Here is a 21,145-nt window from a genome sequence, read left to right on the forward strand (position 1 = left end):
GGTTACCAAAGGGTATACACAGAAGTCTGGGATTGATTTCAATGAAATTTTTGCTCTTGTTGCAAGATTGGATACCATAAGAACACTTATAGCTTTAATAACTCAAAAGAAGTGGAAGTTGTATCAACTGGATGTCAAATCAGCTTTTCTGAATGGTGTGTTGCAAGAGGAAGTTTTCATTGATCAGCCAGATGGTTATGTAGTGCAAGGTGTAGAAGATAAGGTCTACAAGCTTGAGAAATCTTTGTATGGATTAAAGCAAACACCAAGAGCTTGGTATGAAAAAATTAATGCTTATTTGCATAACTATGGATTCACCAAAAGTCCTCGTGAAGCAACATTGTATATGAAGACAAGGGGAGAAAATGAAAGTATCATTGTCTCTATCCATGCAGATGACACTATCCATGCAGATGACATTATCTACACAGATAGCAGCACTGACTTACGAAAGGAATTCAAGGTTAACATGATAAGGAGATATGAAATGATAGACTTGGGACTGCTATATTATTTTCTTGGAATGGGAATTCTTCAATCTAAATCTGGAATTTTCCTTAATCAAAGGAAATATGCAGTGAGCCTATTGCAGAAACTTGGGTTGAAGGACTGCAAACCTGTGAGTACACCATTGGTGGTGAGTGACAAACTCACGAAAGATGATAAGAGTGAGAAAACATATGAGAATGTCTATAGACAATTGGTTGGAAGTCTTTTGTATCTAACTGCAACTAGACCAGATATTATGTTTGCAGTTAGCCTACTTGCTAGTTTCATGCATGGGCCAACCAAGAAGCATTTGGGAGTAGTAAAGGGAGTGCTTAGATATATACAAGGCACATTAGACTATGGGATTGAAAATGAGAAAGGCAAAGAATCAATTCACATAAACTATTGTGACAGTGATTGGAGTGGTGATGAAGCTGATATGAAAAGCACTTTTGGATATGCTTTCTCATTTGGAAGTGGGGTTTTCTCTTGGGTCTCAGTTAAACAACATAGTGTTGCTTTGTCTACAGCTGAAGCTGAGTACATGAGTGCAATTGAAGCAACCATTTAAGCTATGTGGCTAAGATTTGTACTTCAAGATTTTGGTGAAGAACAAGGTAAAGCTACTCCTATATACTGTGAGAAGACCTCTGCCATTGCTATGATAAGGAATCCAGTGTTTCATCAAAGAAAAAAACACATTGGAAAAAGGTATCACTACATTCGAGAAACATGGCAGTCAAACATCATCAAACCGATCTATTGTATATCAGAAGATCAGCTTGCTAATATTCACCAAGGCTCTTCCCAAAGATTGATTACGTGCACCTAGCTACCAGCTTAGAAGGGAGTGTTGGTGGTTCAATCACATAAGGTTGCTATAATGGAGAAGAAGAAGGAGTTCGAAATTGTTCTAAGTGTTAGTGTAGGTGTCTAACAAATTGTGTAATGAAAGATAAGATTAAAACATCTTAATGGTGTATATCTTGCCACGTGTCATGTTAGTTAGAATTTAAGTAAAAACATGTGTGTTGCACGTGATCATAGTCACGATGCTGAGATGTATGAGCAACGACTATAAAGCCGAGTTTGTAGGCAAGGTTGGTGGATTGAATTCAACGTGAATCGAAGAAAGCAACGTACTCTCCTTCTTGAAAGTTCTTCTCTGTCATTCCCTCTGCAAGTTCATTTCAATTTCTTATTGAATTGATCACCATTTCCGTTGTAAAATCTAGCTCAAAGTAGCTCAAACACTAACATCATGGCATTCTCAGTGTATGGATCAATGGCAATGGAACTAAAACACCGTCTCCACATCAATGTATTACGTATCTGTTTGATCAAATTGCAGCCTGCATATGTCTGCCTCGTGAATTAGGTGATATACGATATGAGTCTTTAGTCATGTAGTTTGCAAATAGACTAACTAAAACTACACTACTAAAAGCCTTTGTAGGAGAAAAAACCATTCTCAAAACAATGGAATCAATTTTTCTCTCTCACAACTCAGCAGTTGTAAACGTGAGAAATTAGCTTGATAAACAAATGGCAATCACAACAAACCCTTAGTTTCTTCACTATATGAATTTTGGAGCTCCATTTCTTGTGTTTATCAATCCAAACGTAAGTACCATCTTCTCACTATGAAGGGTGAGTGAGTTCTCTTTGCTTTCCTCTTTAATATCCAAAAAAACTTGAGTGAGGTCGGGCTTATATCCTTCCAATTTCAACCTAGAGACCACCTTCTCTGTCTTCGAAAGAACCTATGTTGTATTTAACATCCATTTCCTTTCCCACGAGAACTCATGAATCTTCCTGTTGACAAGTACTGAATAGGATCCGGGAATCTTTCTCACTCCTCTTTGTTTCATCATCAATCTGACCTTGCTCACGTCATCCCATCTCCCAACTTAGGCATAAAGATTTGAGTAGAAAAGGTAATAACTTGAGTCTTCAGGAGCCAACTGATGTGTCCATATTATACTATATTTTATCCTAATTTTAGTATTAATTTCTGCATTATTTTGTGAGAATTTTAATACTTTGAAAGAATCTTTCTAATGTAGGACATTCGACTTCCTCTTGAGCAAAAAGTGATCAAACGAATTTTGGAATGATTCTAATTGGAGGATGTTCGTGAGTCTCTTAACTTGTTCGTGTCAAAATTTCAGATTTTTCTACAAAATCGTTTAACTGTGGTGAAAAAAAGGGAGGCCTAGTGCGTAACTTTCTGAGATTGATGTTTTTGGACATTTTGGGTATTTTGAAGGTCAAGATGACATTTTGAGGAAGGCTTATTTTGAGGATTTGTTGGGGACATCTTTCAAAGAGACATTTTGGGAAGTTCGAATTTGACATTAAATAGGAAACCTTTTATTTGCTAGTTTTTTTTTTATTTTTTTTATTATGTTTCAAATACGTTCTAGGTTGGAGGTCCAAGTAGAACATACTTTAGGAAAACCTACCTTCAAAATGTGCATGGTAATTCATATCGGTAGAAATACGTAAGATTGTTAAGGTGATGGTTGTGACATCCCACATCGCCCAGGGGAGTGATCCTTAAATGTATATTCTCATCCCTACCTAGCACGAGGCCTTTTGGGAGCTCACTGGCTTCGGGTTCCGTAGGAACTCCGAAGTTAAGCGAGAAGAGGGCTAGAGCAATCCCATGATGGGTGACCCACTGGGAAGTTGCTCGTGAGTTCCCAAAAACAAAACCGTGAGGGAATGGTAAGCCCAAAGCGGACAATATCGTGCTACGGTGGTGGAGCGGGCCCGGGAAGTGATCCGCCCCGGGTCGGGATGTGATAATTTGCTTTCAGAGCCTAATCCCTGGCCGGAAATGTGCCGACGAGGACGTCGGGCCCCTAAGGGGGGTGGATTGTGACATCCCACATCGCCCAGGGGAGTGATCCTTAAATGTATATTCCCATCCCTACCTAGCACGAGGCCTTTTGGGAGCTCACTGGCTTCGGGTTCCGTAGGAACTCCGAAGTTAAGCGAGAAGAGGGCTAGAGCAATCCCATGATGGGTGACCCACTGGGAAGTTGCTCGTGAGTTCCCAAAAACAAAACCGTGAGGGAATGGTAAGCCCAAAGCGGACAATATCGTGCTACGGTGGTGGAGCGGGCCCGGGAAGTGATCCGCCCCGGGTCGGGATGTGACAATGGTGATACCCTAGTGCTTTTACAAATTGATTTTTTAAAGCTGTTTTATTTTGTTTTCTTTTATATAATTTTTTTTAATTTTAAATTCGTTTTTAATATTTTAAGCCACAAAATTAACTGTTTCCAAAACCTTGTTTCAAATAATTAATTAAGATTTGGTTTAAATACAAATTATTCATTCAATCCTTGTGGAGAACGACTTTACTTGAGCTGACTATACTACGATTACCTTGTTTCTCTTACAACTATTTTACGCGTTTTTATCCCTACTTTTGCAGGTGGTAAAAATCCTATCAAGAAATTGGTGCTGCTGCTGGGGATTATTTTAATTAATTTGTGTTTACCATATTCTTAGTTAATTATTTGTGTATATATATTTTATTTACTTTTGGATTTTATTTAATTCTGTAGGTTATGGTATGTTAATTTTGAGAGCAGTTTAACGATGGGATTCGCACTTCCTAGAGTCACAACACCACCAGGACTGCCTTTACGAAAGTCATTAACATCAAGGGGTTATTTTGGATTTGAACCTACAATTTGTGCTCTTTGCAAATTATATACCCATGATATTATGTTTTGTCTTCAAAGAAAATATTTTCCAGAATTTGGGTAGAATTACATCAACATGAGGAACTCTCAAAGGCCTAGGTGCGATCCCTACTCAAAATTTTACAATCCAAGGTGGATAGAGTAGCCTAGTTCTATGTGGATGGGTAATCAACAACCCTTTGAACACCCAAGTGTACCACAAAGACCTTTAGAAAACAAACTTGTTGAAATGATAGAGTTTGTCAAGCAATTTGTTGGTAGCATGCCAATTACCAAGCCATCAGTAAAGATAATTGAAGAGCAAGATGGACAACTCGTGCATCAGCTCACAGAAAACGAGAATGATCCTTGTACAAATTTTTACAATCCAAGGTGGGCAAAGCATCCTACTTCTATGTGGGTAAGCAATCCAAACGTTTTTTCAGCATCCTAGTGTACCACAGAAACCTTATTCGGAGGACCATATTGCTAAGTTGGCAAAGTCCATTAGGTTGTATATGTCAAGTAGCACCTAAAAGATGCAGAATATAATAAATTCAATTGACAATCTGGCGTAGCAAATTTGGCAGCTTATATATCAATTACCAAAACAAGAAAACTATTCCAATTCAAAAAAAATTCCTAATCAACCAATTGCAAACCCACAAGGTTCAAAGGAATGTTGATAGTTCAAACATTGCGATAGGGGAATAACGATACCAGGATGGAAGATGTTGAAATTGATAAGCCACCAACCAGTGACTCATGCCCAATGGAGGAAAGAGCACATGCTGATCCTGAAATTCCCACATAACCAATTACAACCCAAGTTTATATGTCACACATACCCTATGCAGAGGTTATCTCCCATGATTAGACTTTGAACACTCTGACCATCTTGGATACAAAGCAGGCTATTGATAAGAATTTTAGCTGCTATAACAGACAGTGCACCTGCACAACCCATCAAACTTGAAGAAATTTAAGATGAGTCCTACTAGCAAGCTAAGATTTACATGAAAAAAAGAAGAAGGAAAAAGCTTAATGACAACCAAATTCTTCGTCAACAAATTTTGCCAATGCATAGGTTGTGGGTACTAAATACAAGATTGAACTCAATTCGACAAAGACATAAGCCTCACTGGAAACAACCCAATTTGATTACAAATAAGAGTTACGTGGTGTGTACATGATAAAAGTTAACGTTAATTTGGATGAAATCTATGAAGAACTAACGGTAGCTAGGGGGGAAATCGGCCAAAAAATTAGTTTAAGTCCTTAATTTTCCAATTAAAAAGTTCAAGGGGGAAATCGAAAGTTGAGTGATAGTTCAGGGGGCAAATTAGCAGTTTAGCCAAAGATAAGGTGTTTTATGTGGAAGACTTTGCATCGTGCCCTACCTACGATGGAAGCTCTTTATAAATGGAAATTAGCACCTTCACTGCTTTGCCCTTTATGTCATGTTCATGAGGAGTCGGTTGAACATTTGTTTCTCCTATGCCCGTGGGTGGAAGCTATTTGGTTTGGGGGTGCTTTAACATATCGGGTTAATAGGCGGGATGTTACATCATGGGGAACTTGGCTTCTAGCTGTTTTGCAGGTTAATGCTCCCTTAAAGGCTAAGTTAAAGCGGGTTCTATCTCTCATTGCCTTCTCTTGTTGGCATATTTGGACAGCAAGGTGTAGTTTCATCTTCCACCATAAAGCTGTTAATCCAGTCCAGGTACTATCTGCTATTTCCACAAGTGTTGCTGCTTTCATTGATGCCAGGCAGGCTTCTTTCATCCGCACGTTGCCGCCGCAATCTTGTAGTGAAGGTCATGTTCGTTAGATGCGGCTGAATATTCCCTTTGTCAAAATAAATGTTGATGCAAGTTGGAATGTTGCCATGAGTGGTGGATATGCAGGAGCTGTGATTCGGGGTCCTTGTAACAATTTCCTTGCTACTTGTAGAAAGAGGATTATTACGCCTTGTGTTGCTAGTACTGAAGCAATGACTTTAAAGTGTGGCTATGAGTTGGGTCTTTCGCTGGGTTTGACCCATGTTGTTGTTGAATCTGATTCTCAAGCAACCATTTCATGTTTGCGGGGAACCATCTCTGATGGCAGATGGGAGACTTGTCCTATTTTAGTGAAGTGTTTGAAGCTTGGGGAAGCCTTTCAGAATTGTCACTGGTCTTGGATTCCAAGATCAGCCAATTTGAAGGCTGACCATTTGGCGTTGCATAGATGTGTGGAGATGTGTGAAGTGTTTTGGGTTGATCGACCCCTATCTTTACTAGTGCATGTCCTAAATAATAATGGCTTACCTTACCCGCCTTAATTTTGTGCTCGGGGTGCAAGGGGGGACACTTTGAGCTTGGCTTCGAGTGTCGGGTTTTCTACCCCCTTGTACTTCTTGTATGTTTTTTGGTTGTTTGCCTGTTGTTTGGCTTTCGTTGTACTCTTTGGCATCTCTTGCCCTGGTTAATACATTTCCAGTTTTCAAAAAAAAACTGTTCCTTTTTAAAGCTTATCGGCTATCGCACCCTTGAAAAAAAATTAATCTAAACAAGCAAAAAATAAAAATGTTGCCGCACCCTAGATTTGGATCCCATTGCTATCTCCCGTCTCAGATGCTCTTCTTGGATTGACCATCCTGGCAACGATTCTCGTCTACCACTATGTCAGCTGCTCTCCGTTGCTGGTGCAGTTTTGCTAGTGGTTCTTTATACGATTCTCTCTCCTATTAGAAATCCAGATCCAAACCCAGTTGCCAACACCCAGATCGTTGTAAGTCTATAGCCCTTCTCTTGTTTGAAATTTCAATTTTTAAGGTTCGATCCATCTATATTCACTTAATCTGTAATTTGGAGTTTATATATTTTTTTATTTTCTGGTCAATAGATGCTTTCAGGGGAACCTCACCAGGGGAAATGCTCTTCCTTTTATCTCTCTTTGCGATCTCTAGGTATTCTCTCAATTCCTCTCTCAATTGATGCTATAGTATTTGAAATTGTTAGACTTTGGGGTTTGGTATATATCGATTTTAGAGATTTTGGTTGTGATTGGGTTCTTATTTTGTTTTACATAGATGGGGCTTGACCGTGGTTTAAGTTTTGTTTGATTCCCTGCACATTGCAAAATTCTGGTACTATTTTGGGGGTTTTGGTGTGCAAGTCCATTGTTTGGCTTATATGTGGTTTTATATAAACTAAAATAGGTGCAAGTCCAGTGTTCTTCTTTCGAAAGATTTCTAATAGCTTGGTTTGAGAAGTGCAAGTCCATATTAACTTAGTCTTGTCTTCATCGAAATTATAATAATAATACTATTAAATTAGTCTTGTTATTTTTATTCCAGGTGAGTGTGCTTGAAGTTAATGTAGTTGCACTTGCTTATGAGGCAGGTGATGGTGAATTTTATCTCAAGTATATTGTATAAATTGTCCCTCTGTTATGTTTTCTCGTGGGTTGCGACCTTGTGTTACTCTCCCATTCAGCTGATGCCAAGAATATATTGTATATTTTGTCCCTCTATTGTGAAGAACACAATGAGCAAGGAGCTTTGTACATGTAAGTTTGATTGTGCTAGGAATATATTGTATATTTTGCTTTCTCTGCCTCGTGTTTATTCTAAGTACATGGACGAATAGTTTGATTATGTCTACTCTACGCTAGATATGAGCAAGGAGCATTGTGTAAGCAATTTTGATTCCCCAATAAGTTACAACTGTCGTCATTAATACAATTTGATCAAGTTGTGAGAAATTTTTTAAGTCTGAGGATTTTCTTTGTATTCTTGAGGGCTACTAATTAATCCCAAAGTTGAATTTTTTTTTTTTTTAATTATTATTGCGTAACTTATTGTACCTTCTTTCATTCATTTTGATTTGCACCTCTCAAATGGCAGGTGGTCTGAGATGTTGATTGCAAGGTTTGGAAGAACCGTTGTCTTGGCCTCTAAGAATATATGTATGGTAAATGCCTCTGCTTAATCAAACTTACTATATGCTTGATCACATGAGTACATGCTTTATCATCCAAGATGCAAGTGAAATTCAAGTCTTGATTCAAGTCTGACTATATGCTTGATTACGTGGTTACATGCTTTCTTGTTGACAAATTAGTTAAGTTTTCATTGTTTAGTGTAACTATGGTGTTATTGCAGCCCGTCCCCATTTTCTAACAGATTGTGTGTTAAAGTATCTTCAATTGAATGTATCTTTTTCATCATGTAGTGTGACTCAGTGCAGCTCCATAATGTTATTACTTATAGAAAGATTCCTAGCTACAATTTGATTGTTTCGGTTATAAGGATGCTCTTTCTTATGTTGTCATACATAATAATTACCATTTGTATTATTTTTGCAGGATATTATTGCAATGCTATTGCTAAACCGATGCTGATGAATGAGAGTAGGATAGGATTATTGTATAATATAATACTTTGTATAACCACTGTACATATACATATTACTAATGAAAGCAGCATTATTAGAAATTATTTTTTGTGTTTTCAAGCATTTATTATTTTTTTTAAAATTAAAATCCTCTCCCGACAAAGCTAATTTTGTCGGTAGAGTAAGGTAGTGCCGACAAAATATCTTTTCCGACGAACACATCTTGAAAACGGTGCATTTTGTAGGCTTAAAAATCTTTTTTCGAAAAATTTTTTTGTTGGGGTTTAAGAATGCCGACGAAATATGTTTTGTTGGTAAAGTACCACTTCATAGCTGAAGAAATGTTGAATTTTGTCGGGTAGAGTTTTGCACGATATGCTTTGCGCGACAAAATGGTCGACAAATTTTTTCGTCGTGAAAGAGACTTTACCAACAAATTTTGACTTTTGCCGACAAATTCATTTTGTCGGTAAAGTCAAAATTTCTAGTGAGCCGTAGTGCTGAATCCTAGGCATGATCTTGTACTTCTCCTGCATGAGTTCAAGCAAAACTTGCCCTCATTAACTAGACCTCCATGACTACAAGCACTCAGCAATTCTAAGAAAGTGATTTCATCAGGCTCGGTTTCTTTCCTTTTCATGTCAAGGAAAATTTCCAGAGCTTGATGACCAAGCCCGTGCATTGCAAGGCCGGAGATCATACATACAGTTTCAGTCCCCGGTGTTTTTATAATGAGATACATGTTTAAAGACATGATAGGCATTTTCTATATGCCCACATTTCGCATACATGTCTATAAGAGCCGAAGCAATATATAAACCCAGAACTCAGCTTAATCTTATTTGTCGAAACGTAAGTATGCACCCATTTGCCTTCCTCAACAAAACTAAAGTCAGCAATGGCTGATAGAACACTAACAAGAGCAGCGGCATCAGGTCGAATGCCCAAATTCAACAATTTCTCTAAATAAACCCAATGCTTCCTTCTGAAGGTGATTGAATACATATGCTGAAGCCTGAAATCATTGATGTCCAAGTAATCACATCTTTTTTATTCAGTTCTAAAAACCTCAACGAACTGTAAACCCTAAACTCTAAATCATAAAATAATACCTTCGTCCGACGAATATTTTGTTGGACAAACTTACCTCCCTCCGATGTACTTGTTTTTCCTTTGGGCAAAAGGTGGCATAATACGCTCCAATTGTTTTCCTTGACATGAAAACTTTAGATGTCGAAATTTTTGGTCACCTAAAATCTTTGAAAGAAACCAAAACGTTGATCACTTTTGCACGATCAAATTTTTTGTTATGTAAAAAAAAGTCACTTTGACTGACGTATTCGAACAGAATGATAATTTCCAGTAGCACCATCCCTTCTACACCTTCTAGTAAGTTTCTTCATTAATCGTTCAATTGTAGCCATTTAAATTCTGTGTATTTCTAAAATTCAGTTTTCTTATTACTATTACGTTGGTTGAAATTTTCATAATGCTATGAGAGTTATTCAGTTCTTTGTCAATAACTATATTCCTTACTAACATTATCTTTTGTTGTGCAATGAGGAACGAAATGAAGAAATTTGGGCTAGGTGTCGGTACGTAACAATTACTTCATCCTTTTATATTATTTTCTTTTCCACATCTGATTAAACTAATGTTGTATTGTGTTGCCTGGGATTCGGGTCATATTTCTTGTGTTCGTGTCGTTTTTGTGTCATACCCGATAGTTTAACGGATCATGTCGTGTAATACCCGTTAAAGTAAACGGGTAATATGACCAAACCCAAAATCAACCAGTTAATATTATCAGGTAATATAACCCGACCCGTTACCCATTAAAAAAATAATATTTTAAATCAATAAAAATGAAAATGAAAAACATAATTTGACCCAAAAAAATGTAAAACATAATATTAAATTAGTATATACATACTAAATTTCGGAGTTGACCCCTTAATGAAAGTTGTAAAGCTTTTCATTATGAGTGATTACATTTTTCACACTTCTACAATAATTATTATTAATTTTCCACTCAAATAAATAACATTGTTCATGACATTTGGAGGGTTTTAAAAATCTAAACGACCATGTAACCTTGCCAATAGAACTCAAAGTTTACATGTTATTCCTTTTACAAAATCCTCAATTTTCATACATCATCATTGTTGGAAGTATGCCCACAAAGCCACTCATTTGATGTAATAGCTTTTTGGAATACTTATTGTGTTAAACTTTTATATGTTTAATAGAGGGCAAAGCTTATTGTTAATCACTATTTATAGTATCTTGTGTTTAAGCAATAAGGGAATCCAAGGAATGTATTTGATCTAAGAGACAAGTGATTAACTTAGTTAAATGAACGAGACCTTTCTCTTATGTTCATTCCTAAAACGTTCCTAGCCATAGGATTGCCAATTAGGCATTGACAATCCGCTAAGGTTAGTATGTGTTATGTCGACTCAAGCGTGAGTATGAACTAGTCTCAAGTCATTTGGTGTTGGACACTAAGGCAAACACATAGGTGCTCGAAAGAGTAATCGAGTACACTGAACAACGATCAAACGAGAGTTCGAACATACATGTCATGTGAGAACTCAATAGTTGCAATATGCAAAGTAGTCCTTTGACCTGAGGCATCATTGATGTCTAATGGTTAGGTCCTTGATCTTTGATTATGTCAACAGCATTCCATTGGAGTGTCCACGGCATTGTTGGGGTCAAGCTATCTAGTCATGTAGGCATATGAATGCACAACAAGGGATCTCTAACCTTCCATGGTGGAAAGAGAATACTCTAAGATATGATTCGAGAGTCTTTGGCCAAAGCATATGAATATGACTAAGGAAGCTTGTTCCAAATCTTATTCAATTGAATCATATAGAGAAGTATCACATTGGATAGTAGACATGAAACAAACTATCACTTAAACAATGTGATTAAGAGTATTGTATTAGAGAAGGACCGTATTGCATTGTAGTTGTAACTGGATAGGTTCTCCAACCACTTCTACTTAGCTTGGGTAACCATGACATGCTGCTAGGCGTCACCCATGGTTTGTGGAAGCCCTAAAGATTAGCAAACACTAATTTTAAGGGAGAATTGAAATGTGGTTTCAATTCACAATCGATCGTTAAGAGTAACATCGCCCACTACCTCGCTAATTGGAACCTAATGGATCGTACACCGAGTAAGGATATAAGTGAAGAAATTATATGAAATGGATAAGCAATTAAATGGTTTAATTGAAGAATGGTCAAGATTAATTAAATAGTTAATTAATTATACGAAACATTCGTATTGGGCGTTTAAGTTAGTTTTGGTCTTCGGGGCACAAAAACGTTTTGGTCCACAAGGCCCATTATGTTTAAGTTGTATGACAACTAAAACAAAATGGGCAATTAAGCCCAATAACAAATGGAGGCCGGCCATATCAAGGGTAGTGGGAACTTTTGCTTAATTGCAAGTTTGCCACTAACCTAAGAGATGAAGTATAAAGTCATCTTTATAGCTTTGTTTCTAATTAGGGTTTTCTAATTGAATTTGGGTGAAACATATTCTCTCATTTTCTACATAGAGGCCGGCCACTTAGGGGAGGAGCAATCTATTCTTCCCTAAGTCATCCATTTCATCTTCACACTACATCTTTGGTGTGGAGACTTAGAGACACCAAACCTTTGGTGTTTTGGAGAACAAATCCTCAAATCCTCAAAGAAGAAAAGGAGCACTAAAAGGGAGGAAATCACAAGGAAGATCCAAGGAGCAAGGAGGTGACTTGAAGGCCCTCCACTTGGGTGAATCCCTTGTGCAATCAAGGATGAGCTTCAAGGGTAAAGAATCTCTAAATTCTTATTCTCTTTAATATTGTTAAAGAGTCTTATGGTTCACCATATACTAGGCTTTGAAAGTCATGGGTTTTATGAATTGTTTTTTAATGCATGTCTACTTTAAAGTGTTATTAGTATGCATATGTATTCAAATGTTCTTACATGTTCTTAGCTAGGACAAAATTTTTCCTTCAAGTGGTATCAGAGCCTAGGCCTAGTTTATGGTGGATCCTTTTGGGTTTTGTGATTTTTCATATTTTGTGATTTAAGTGTTGTAAATGTTACAAGCTTTGTTCTTGCTTTGAATATAAATTTTGCTTGAAAATTTAGCATCTCAAATGTTTTAGATGTATTTCATTAAAGCATGAATAATGGAACTAAAAGTTGGTGCCAAGTGTTTTGGGATTTTCGGCCAAATCCAAAGGGTGATTTTTTGGGTTCTTGTTAGTCTTGTTAAAATGGTTTTAAAGTGCTTTTTGGAACCCCTAAGAACCCTAGGATATTAACCCTCTTTTGAGTTGTGAAAATTTGAGTTTTTGGTGAAAGAAAACATCCATGGAGTTATTATGAGTTTTCATGTATGTTCTTCATATTTCTTGAAGTTCTTACCAAGAACAAAAAGTTTTGAAGTTTTTGATTCAAAAGTTTTATGTTTTTCATAAAGTTTTGTTTTTCAAATGGTGGGTGATAGTTATTGGTGAGATGTGACTAAAAGAATTTTAAAGTTTTATAAAAAAACATTTTCTTACAAACCATCAAAGTCACCTTTGTCTCACCTACCAAAAACCACTTACAAAACTTTAGATTTTTCAATTTTTCAACACTATGGCCGGCCACCTTTGGTAAAAGGTGTTGGAGGGACTTTTGTGCAATTATATAAAGTTTTGATACTTTTGTGTATTTGCATTTTGACCCTAAAAGTTTTTGTTTTAACAGAGTGACCCAAATTGTTGTGGTGATTGTTTTTGGCCCAAAACAAAATGAGAACAAAAATTGTTTTGTCTCTTTAATGAGAATTTGATTTTCATTATATTTAGTTCCATTTAAATCAATTCTATGGATCCAAAAACCAATTGTTTAAAGTTGCTTTCTTAGTTAATTTAGTTAATTAAGAAAAGGGTGATTATGAACCAAAGGCCTCGATAATTGAGCTATGTGATTGGCCGATTTACATTATGAATGCTTGGGTTTTAAGTAATGGAGATTTGAATGTAATTTGATTAATTCAAGTTGTTGTATTGGGCATAAGTCCTTCAATTTGTTGTAAAGGGCATAAGCCCATTATTTGTGTTGTAAAAGGGCATAAGCCCTTCTTATTATTTCATGTATTCCTCTTTGTTTATATGTATGCAAATTGGAATAGTTGGGTCCAACGCCCAATAGGAAATAACGGTTTAATTGGATTAAACGCGTAACTAAAATCAACAACTATCTACCTTAAACCCAAGGTCCAACACAAGGCTCGTGTTGGATCAAATCAAACGGTTCATAATCATCCTAAAACCTAATATGACTATATAGTCCATATGAGGATGCAATGCGTTCGTTAGTAGTTCCATATAGTCTCGCTTGTTTCAACGAAACAGTGGGAGTATTATATGCTACTAATTCATATTAACTTGGACCAATAGTTATGATAGGGCCATGTTCTTTTAATATGATTAAAATGTTTTGATGTAGCCCAAAACTACTCCCTCAACAAACGAATATTAAGTTGATAAACGAGAGATGTTTTGAACATTTCTTCGTAGGCCTTCCACCGTGGTGGGCTCCAATCGTTTGTGACTCATGCACCGGCTTCACCCTATAATGGGGAAGTTCAAAGTATGTGCTTACATCCAGGAGGAGTCCATAAACATATGATGAGGTGAGTGTAGACAACGAGTATGACCAACATGATATAATTCTGAGGTTGTGCTTGAACCTCTACTTAAACTAAGCATGGTGGGAATAACTTAACTAAGTGCAATGGTGCCAACATGATATAATTATGAGGCATTCATTCTCTAAAGGCCAAACTAGATGGGTAATTACAAGAGTTGTAAATGACTAAAGTGTTATTCTCTCATCATTATTTTTGCTAACCAACATGATATAATTCTGAGGTGGGCTTGGTAATGGTGAGTCTCCCATACCCCGCTAAGAGTTCAACATAACTCTCGGATTCTATTGAGGGATATGGAATTTGCCAAAAATAGTGGGTGGTACTAATTGATTCAAGACCCAATCAAGTAGCTAATACGATTTCTGTTATGTTATGTAGTTAACGACATGCCTAAAATACTACCCACCATTATACTTGACAAAATGGCCCAAGACTTTTTCCTTGCATATCTCTCGGATGATTTCACTAAGTTTATTGTAAACTATAAAGTGAATAGATTCGATCATACTTTTAACGAGATGATTGACATGTGCTGTAAATTTGAAAAATGTTTCAAAAAGGACAGTGGGAGTGAGAATGCAAAAACAAGGAAAAGGTTACATAAGAAGAAGGCAAAGAAATCCAAAGGAACATGCTTTCATTGTGGAAAGGATGAACGTTGGAAGAAGAAATACAGGGTGCGCATTGCGAGCCTTATGACACGAACTTTTGAAGAGACTATTTCGGTCATAGAAAGTGCTTTTACAGTGAGCTCCAATTCCTGGATATTTGATTCAGGCGCTAGTCAACATATCTGTAATACGATGCAGAGACTAGCAGAGAGCAAGACACTGCGCAATGAGGAGATAGTTGTGCGAGTTAGGAACGACACTAAAATCTCTGCAAAAGCAATAGGCACCTATATGCTTAACCTACCCTCTGGGGAAGTCCTGGAACTTAAAAATTGTTTATATTTTCCTTCATGTATAAAGAATTTGATTTCTATCTCTAAGCTTTTACGAGATGGGCACTCAGTATTGTTTGACAAAATGAGTTGCACTTTATACTTGAACGGTCGTATTATCTCTCATGGTAATATGATAGAGGGACTTTTTCACCAAGAGACGAATAGTGGGATGCACTGTATTGAAAACGGGAATACCTCAAAACCCAAAAGGGCTAGAGAAGAAGTTAACCAAGTTAGACTTTGGCATCTTAAACTTGGACATGTAAACCAGGATAAGATTTGCAAGATGTCGAAAGATGGATATCTTAGCCCATTAGGTAATGACCTCATGGGAACTTGTGAACCTTGTCTACTGGGGAAGATGACCAAATCTCCATTCACTGGGAAAGGAGAGCGTGCCACTGAAATTCTAGGGTTAATCCACACTGACGTGTGTGGACCTATGTCTACTACGTCGAGAGGAGGCTTCTCCTACTATATCACATTCACCGACGATCACTCTCGGTTTGGCTATTTGTATCTTATGAAGTACAAGTCAGAATCCTTTGAAAGATTCAAAGAATTCAAGAATGAAGTTGAGAAGCAAACTGGGAAACAGATAAAGACCCTAAGATCGGATCGAGGGGGTGAATATCTGAGTGATGAGTTCCTAGATTATCTCAAAGAGTGTGGAATTGTATCACAGTGGACTCCACCAGGAACTCCTCAACATAACGGAGTTTTTGAGAGGAGAAACCAAACCTTGATGAACATGGTTCGTTCTATGATGAGTTCCGCTGATCTACCAATATCATTCTGGGGATATGCACTACACACAGCAGCTTATTTGCTGAATGCAGTGCCTTCTAAATCTGTTCCACAAACACCATATGAGATATGGTATGGAAAGAAGCCAAGTCTTAAACATCTTAAGATTTGGGGTTGTCCAGCATACGTTAAGAAACAAGATGCTGGAAAGCTTGAAGCGAGATCCGTTAAATGCTATTTTGTGGGGTATCCTAAACAAACCTATGGATACGAATTCTATCACCCTGACGACCAGAAAGTCTTTGTCGCCAGAACTGCTATATTCATGGAGGATGAATTAGTTCTTAAAGGAACTAGCAAGATAGAATTGAAGGAAATTAATGAGATTAATGATGAACCACAAACAAGCACTCGACAAGTTGACAACCCTGTTCCTGAACCCCTAGCTCCACGTAGATCTGAAAGGGTTAATAAGCCACCTAGGAGGTATGGCTTAGACAAAGACTTTGGGGAATTGTACCTTCTAGGTGACAATGACACAAAGGAAGACCCTAGAGACTACATTGAGGCAATGTCCGACATTGACTCAAAGAGATGGCAAGAAGCCATGAAATCCGAGATAGATTCCATGTATCAAAATCAAGTCTAGACTCTTGTAGACCCTCCAGAAGGTATAGTACCTGTTGGAAACAAATGGATCTTCAAGAGGAAAATAGGCGTTGATGGGAATGTGGAGACTTATAAGGCTAGACTAGTAGCCAAGGGTTACATGCAAAGAGAAGGGATTGACTATGAAGAAACCTTTTCTCCTGTAGCCATGATTAAGTCCATTCGGATTTTGCTTGCTATAGCTGCGTACCATGATTATGAAATCTAGCAAATGGACGTGAAGACAGCCTTTCTGAACGGCTACCTAGAGGAAGAGCTTTATATGGCTCAACCCGAAGGTTTCGTGTCCAAGTCTGAAAAGACTAAGGTATGCAAACTTCAGAGGTCCATTTATGGACTTAAGCAAGCCACCAGGAGTTGGAACATTCGTTTTGATACTGAAATCAAATCGTTTGGTTTTACTCAAAACGAAGACGACAATTGTGTTTATCAAAAAGTCGTTGGGGAAGCAGTTGTATTCCTAGTGTTATATGTAGATGACATATTACTATTCGGGAATGACACTGCAGTACTTTCTTCTGTAAAAGTGTGGTTGTCCAAAACCTTCCACATGAAAGATTTAGGAGATGCATCTTATGTACTTGGGATAAAGCTTTATCGTGATAGATCCAGAAAATTAATTGGATTATCCCAATTTATGTACATTGATAAGGTGCTAAGTAGGTTCCAGATGGAACAATCTAAGAAAGGTATTCTTCCTGTAGGACATGGAATTCATCTTTCTCAGTCCATGGGACTTAAGACTCCTGAAGAGATACGGCATATGAATATGATTCCTTATGCTTCCGCCATAGGAAGTCTTATGTATGCCATAATATGCACAAGGCCTGATATCGCATATGCTGTGAGCATTACTAGTCGATATCAATCTAACCCAGGATCAGAACACTGGGCAGCTGTCAAGACGGTCCTTAAGTACTTAAGAAGAACTAAGGACATGTTCCTCGTTTATGGAGGAGCGACAGAGTTGCGAGTGGAAGGCTATACAGACGCAGATTTCCAATCTGACGTCGATGATAGAAGTTCCAACTCCGGATATGTATTCACTCTGAATGGTGGGGCTGTCAGCTGGAAAAGCAAGAAACAAAGTGTAATTGCCGATTCCACGACAGAGGCTGAATATGTCGCTGCAGCTGAAGCCGGCAAAGAAGCGTTCTGGATGAAAAAGTTCATTACTGAACTTGGAGTGGTTCCAACCATTACATCACCAGTAACTTTGTACTATGATAATAGTGGGGCGATAGCTCAAGCCAAGGAACCCAGGGCACATCAAAAGAACAAACACTTTGACAGGCGCTTTAATATCATTAGAAGATATGCTGCCGAGGGGAAAGTCAACATCCTCAAAGTTGCTTCAGCCGATAACGTAGCAGATCCACTGACAAAGCCAATGTCTCAAATCCAGCTTGACCGTCATATAGAAAAGATGGGTATTAGATACATGGGAAGATGGCTTTGAGTGCAAGTGGGAGATTGTTGGAAGTATGCCCACAAAGCCACTCATTTGATGTAATAGCTTTTTGGAATACTTATTGTGTTAAACTTTTATATGTTTAATAGAGGGCAAAGCTTATTGTTAATCACTATTTATAGTATCTTGTGTTTAAGCAATAAGGGAATCCAAGGAATGTATTTGATCTAAGAGACAAGTGATTTAAGTTAGTTAAATTAACGAGACCTTTCTCTTATGTTCATTCCTAAAACGTTCCTAGCCATAGGATTGCCAATTGGGCATTGACAATCCGCTAAGGTTAGTATGTGTTATGTCGACTCAAGCGTGAGTATGAACTAGTCTCAAGTCATTTGGTGTTGGACACTAAGGCAAACACATAGGTGCTCGAAAGAGTAATCGAGTACACTGAACAACGATCAAACGAGAGTTCGAACATACATGTCATGTGAGAACTCAATAGTTGCAATATGCAAAGTAGTCCTTTGACCTGAGGCATCATTGATGTCTAATGGTTAGGTCCTTGATCTTTGATTATGTCAACGGCATTCCATTGGAGTGTCCACGGCATTGTTGGGGTCAAGCTATCTAGTCATGTAGGCATATGAATGCACAACAAGGGATCTCTAACCTTCCATGGTGGAAAGAGAATACTCTAAGATATGATTCGAGAGTCTTTGGCCAAAGCATATGAATATGACTAAGGAAGCTTGTTCCAAATCTTATTCAATTGAATCATATAGAGAAGTATCACATTGGATAGTAGACATGAAACAAACTATCACTTAAACAATGTGATTAAGAGTATTGTATTAGAGAAGGACCGTATTGCATTGTAGTTGTAACTGGATAGGTTCTCCAACCACTTCTACTTAGCTTGGGTAACCATGACATGCTGCTAGGCGTCACCCATGGTTTGTGGAAGCCCTAAAGATTAGCAAACACTAATTTTAAGGGAGAATTGAAATGTGGTTTCAATTCACAATCAATCGTTAAGAGTAACATCGCCCACTACCTCGCTAATTGGAACCTAATGGATCGTACACCGAGTAAGGATATAAATGAAGAAATTATATGAAATGGATAAGCAATTAAATGGTTTAATTGAAGAATGGTCAAGATTAATTAAATAGTTAATTAATTATACGAAACGTTCGTATTGGGCGTTTAAGTTAGTTTTGGGCTTCGGGGCACAAAAACGTTTTGGTCCACAAGGCCCATTATGTTTAAGTTGTATGACAACTAAAACAAAATGGGCAATTAAGCCCAATAACAAATGGAGGCCGGCCATATCAAGGGTAGTGGGAACTTTTGCTTAATTGCAAGTTTGCCACTAACCTAAGAGATGAAGTATAAAGTCATCTTTATAGCTTTGTTTCTAATTAGGGTTTTCTAATTGAATTTGGGTGAAACATATTCTCTCATTTTCTACATAGAGGCCGGCCACTTAGGGGAGGAACATCTAGCAATCTATTCTTCCTTAAGTCATCCATTTCATCTTCACACTACATCTTTGGTGTGGAGACTTAGAGACACCAAACCTTTGGTGTTTTGGAGAACAAATCCTCAAATCCTCAAAGAAGAAAAGGAGCACTAAAAGGGAGGAAATCACAAGGAAGATCCAAGGAGCAAGGAGGTGACTTGAAGGCCCTCCACTTGGGTGAATCCCTTGTGCAATCAAGGATGAGCTTCAAGGGTAAAGAATCTCTAAATTCTTATTCTCTTTAATATTGTTAAAGAGTCTTATGGTTCACCATATACTAGGCTTTGAAAGTCATGGGTTTTATGAATTGTTTTTGAATGCATGCCTACTTTAAAGTGTTATTAGTATGCATATGTATTCAAATGTTCTTACATGTTCTTAGCTAGGACAAAATTTTTCCTTCAATCATGACATAAGATTTTGTCATATCCACTTCTGTAAATATTTTAAATTGACGATCAAATTAGTTCATTGTATTCATATAGGATCAAGGAGTGTAGCTGTAAAAAATCATCAAAATCAGAGTTAAAATAACCGTTAAATCATGATTTTTCATTTAGAACCGTCGAAAAGTTTTGTCTCGTTACTTGATCTCTTTTGTTTTTTGCAATTTTTGGCGTATGCAATCTCGAAGCACATATAAACAAGTTTGACGGTTGGATCATTGAAATTAGTTTCATAGGATGCGTATCCTATCCAAACGATACATTAACTAACACTTAGAGTTTATTTATACTTTCATTAAGTATAACATAAGATTTTGTGGTATCCACTAGTGTAAATATTTTAAATTGAAGATCAAATTCATTCATTGTATTCATATAAGGTCAAGGAGTGTAGCAGTAAAAAATCATCAAAATCAGAGTTAAAATAATCATTAAATCGTGATTTTTCGTTTATAACCGTCGAAACGTTTTGTCTCATTACTTGATCTCTGAATGTTTGTTTTCTGCAATTTTTAGCGTATGCGATCTCGAAGCATATATAAACAAGTTTGACGGTTGGATCGTTGAAATTAGTTTCGTAGGATGCGTATCCCATCAAAACGATAGATTCACTAACACTAAAGAGTTTATTTATACTTTCATCAAGTATAACAAAAGATTTTGTGGTATCCACTAGTGTAAATATTTTAAATTGAAGATCAAATTCATTCATTGCATTCATATCGGGTCAAGGAGTGTAACTGTAAAATCATCAAAATCGGAGTTAAAATAACCGTTAAATTGTAATTTTTCGTTTATAACCATCGAAAAGTTTTGTCTCATTACTTGATCTCTTAATGTTTGTTTTTTGCAATTTTTGGCGTATGCGATCTCGAAGCATATATAAACAAGTTTGATGGTTGGATCGTTGAAATTAGTTTCGTAGGATGCGTATCCCATCAAAACGATATATTCACTAACACTTAAGAGTTTAATTATACTTTCATCAAGTATAACATAAGATTTTGTGGTATCCACTAGTGTAAATATTTTAAATTGAAGATCGAATTCATTCATTGTATTCATATAGGGTCAAGGAGTGTAGCTATAAAAAAATCATCAAAATCAGAGTTAAAATAACCGTTAAATC

The 21,145-nt window shown here is 37.1% G+C and overlaps 1 protein-coding gene, 1 long non-coding RNA gene and 1 pseudogene across 8 annotated transcripts; all 3 read left to right on the plus strand.

Annotated features, from left to right (window-relative positions):
• Window positions 1-5,592: 5,592 nt before the first annotated feature.
• Window positions 5,593-6,510, plus strand: LOC148698088 (uncharacterized). The gene is made up of 2 exons (XM_088690374.1): window positions 5,593-6,004; window positions 6,095-6,510. The coding sequence occupies exons 1-2, from the start codon at window positions 5,593-5,595 to the stop codon at window positions 6,508-6,510; spliced, it is 828 nt and encodes a 275-aa protein (XP_088546500.1).
• A 132-nt stretch (window positions 6,511-6,642) lies between these two features.
• On the plus strand, window positions 6,643-8,670 carry LOC148698089 (uncharacterized). 7 transcript variants are annotated; one of them, XR_015960833.1, is made up of 6 exons: window positions 6,643-6,959; window positions 7,074-7,137; window positions 7,528-7,579; window positions 7,667-7,739; window positions 8,077-8,143; window positions 8,538-8,670. It is a non-coding gene; the product is annotated as an uncharacterized LOC148698089 (long non-coding RNA). The 7 variants fall into 7 exon arrangements; XR_015960834.1 differs by having other exon boundaries at window positions 7,528-7,573; XR_015960831.1 differs by having other exon boundaries at window positions 6,644-6,959; window positions 7,528-7,739; window positions 8,077-8,138.
• An 8,697-nt stretch (window positions 8,671-17,367) lies between these two features.
• On the plus strand, window positions 17,368-18,096 carry LOC148698090 (secreted RxLR effector protein 161 pseudogene; annotated as a pseudogene).
• The last annotated feature ends 3,049 nt before the right edge of the window (window positions 18,097-21,145 follow it).

Source organism: Pyrus communis, chromosome 3, assembly GCF_041283825.1.
Source record: "Pyrus communis isolate YQ-2024b chromosome 3, ASM4128382v1, whole genome shotgun sequence".
NCBI lineage: Eukaryota > Viridiplantae > Streptophyta > Magnoliopsida > Rosales > Rosaceae > Pyrus > Pyrus communis.

Bases quoted from the DNA above. Each gene is read 5' to 3' on its own strand.
- LOC148698088 (XM_088690374.1), top strand. From the start codon at position 5,593: ATGGAAGCTCTTTATAAATGGAAATTAGCACCTTCACTGCTTTGCCCT. The intron at 6,005-6,094 runs GTCATGTTCGTT...GTGGATATGCAG, and splicing joins GCCGCAATCTTGTAGTGAAG to GAGCTGTGATTCGGGGTCCT.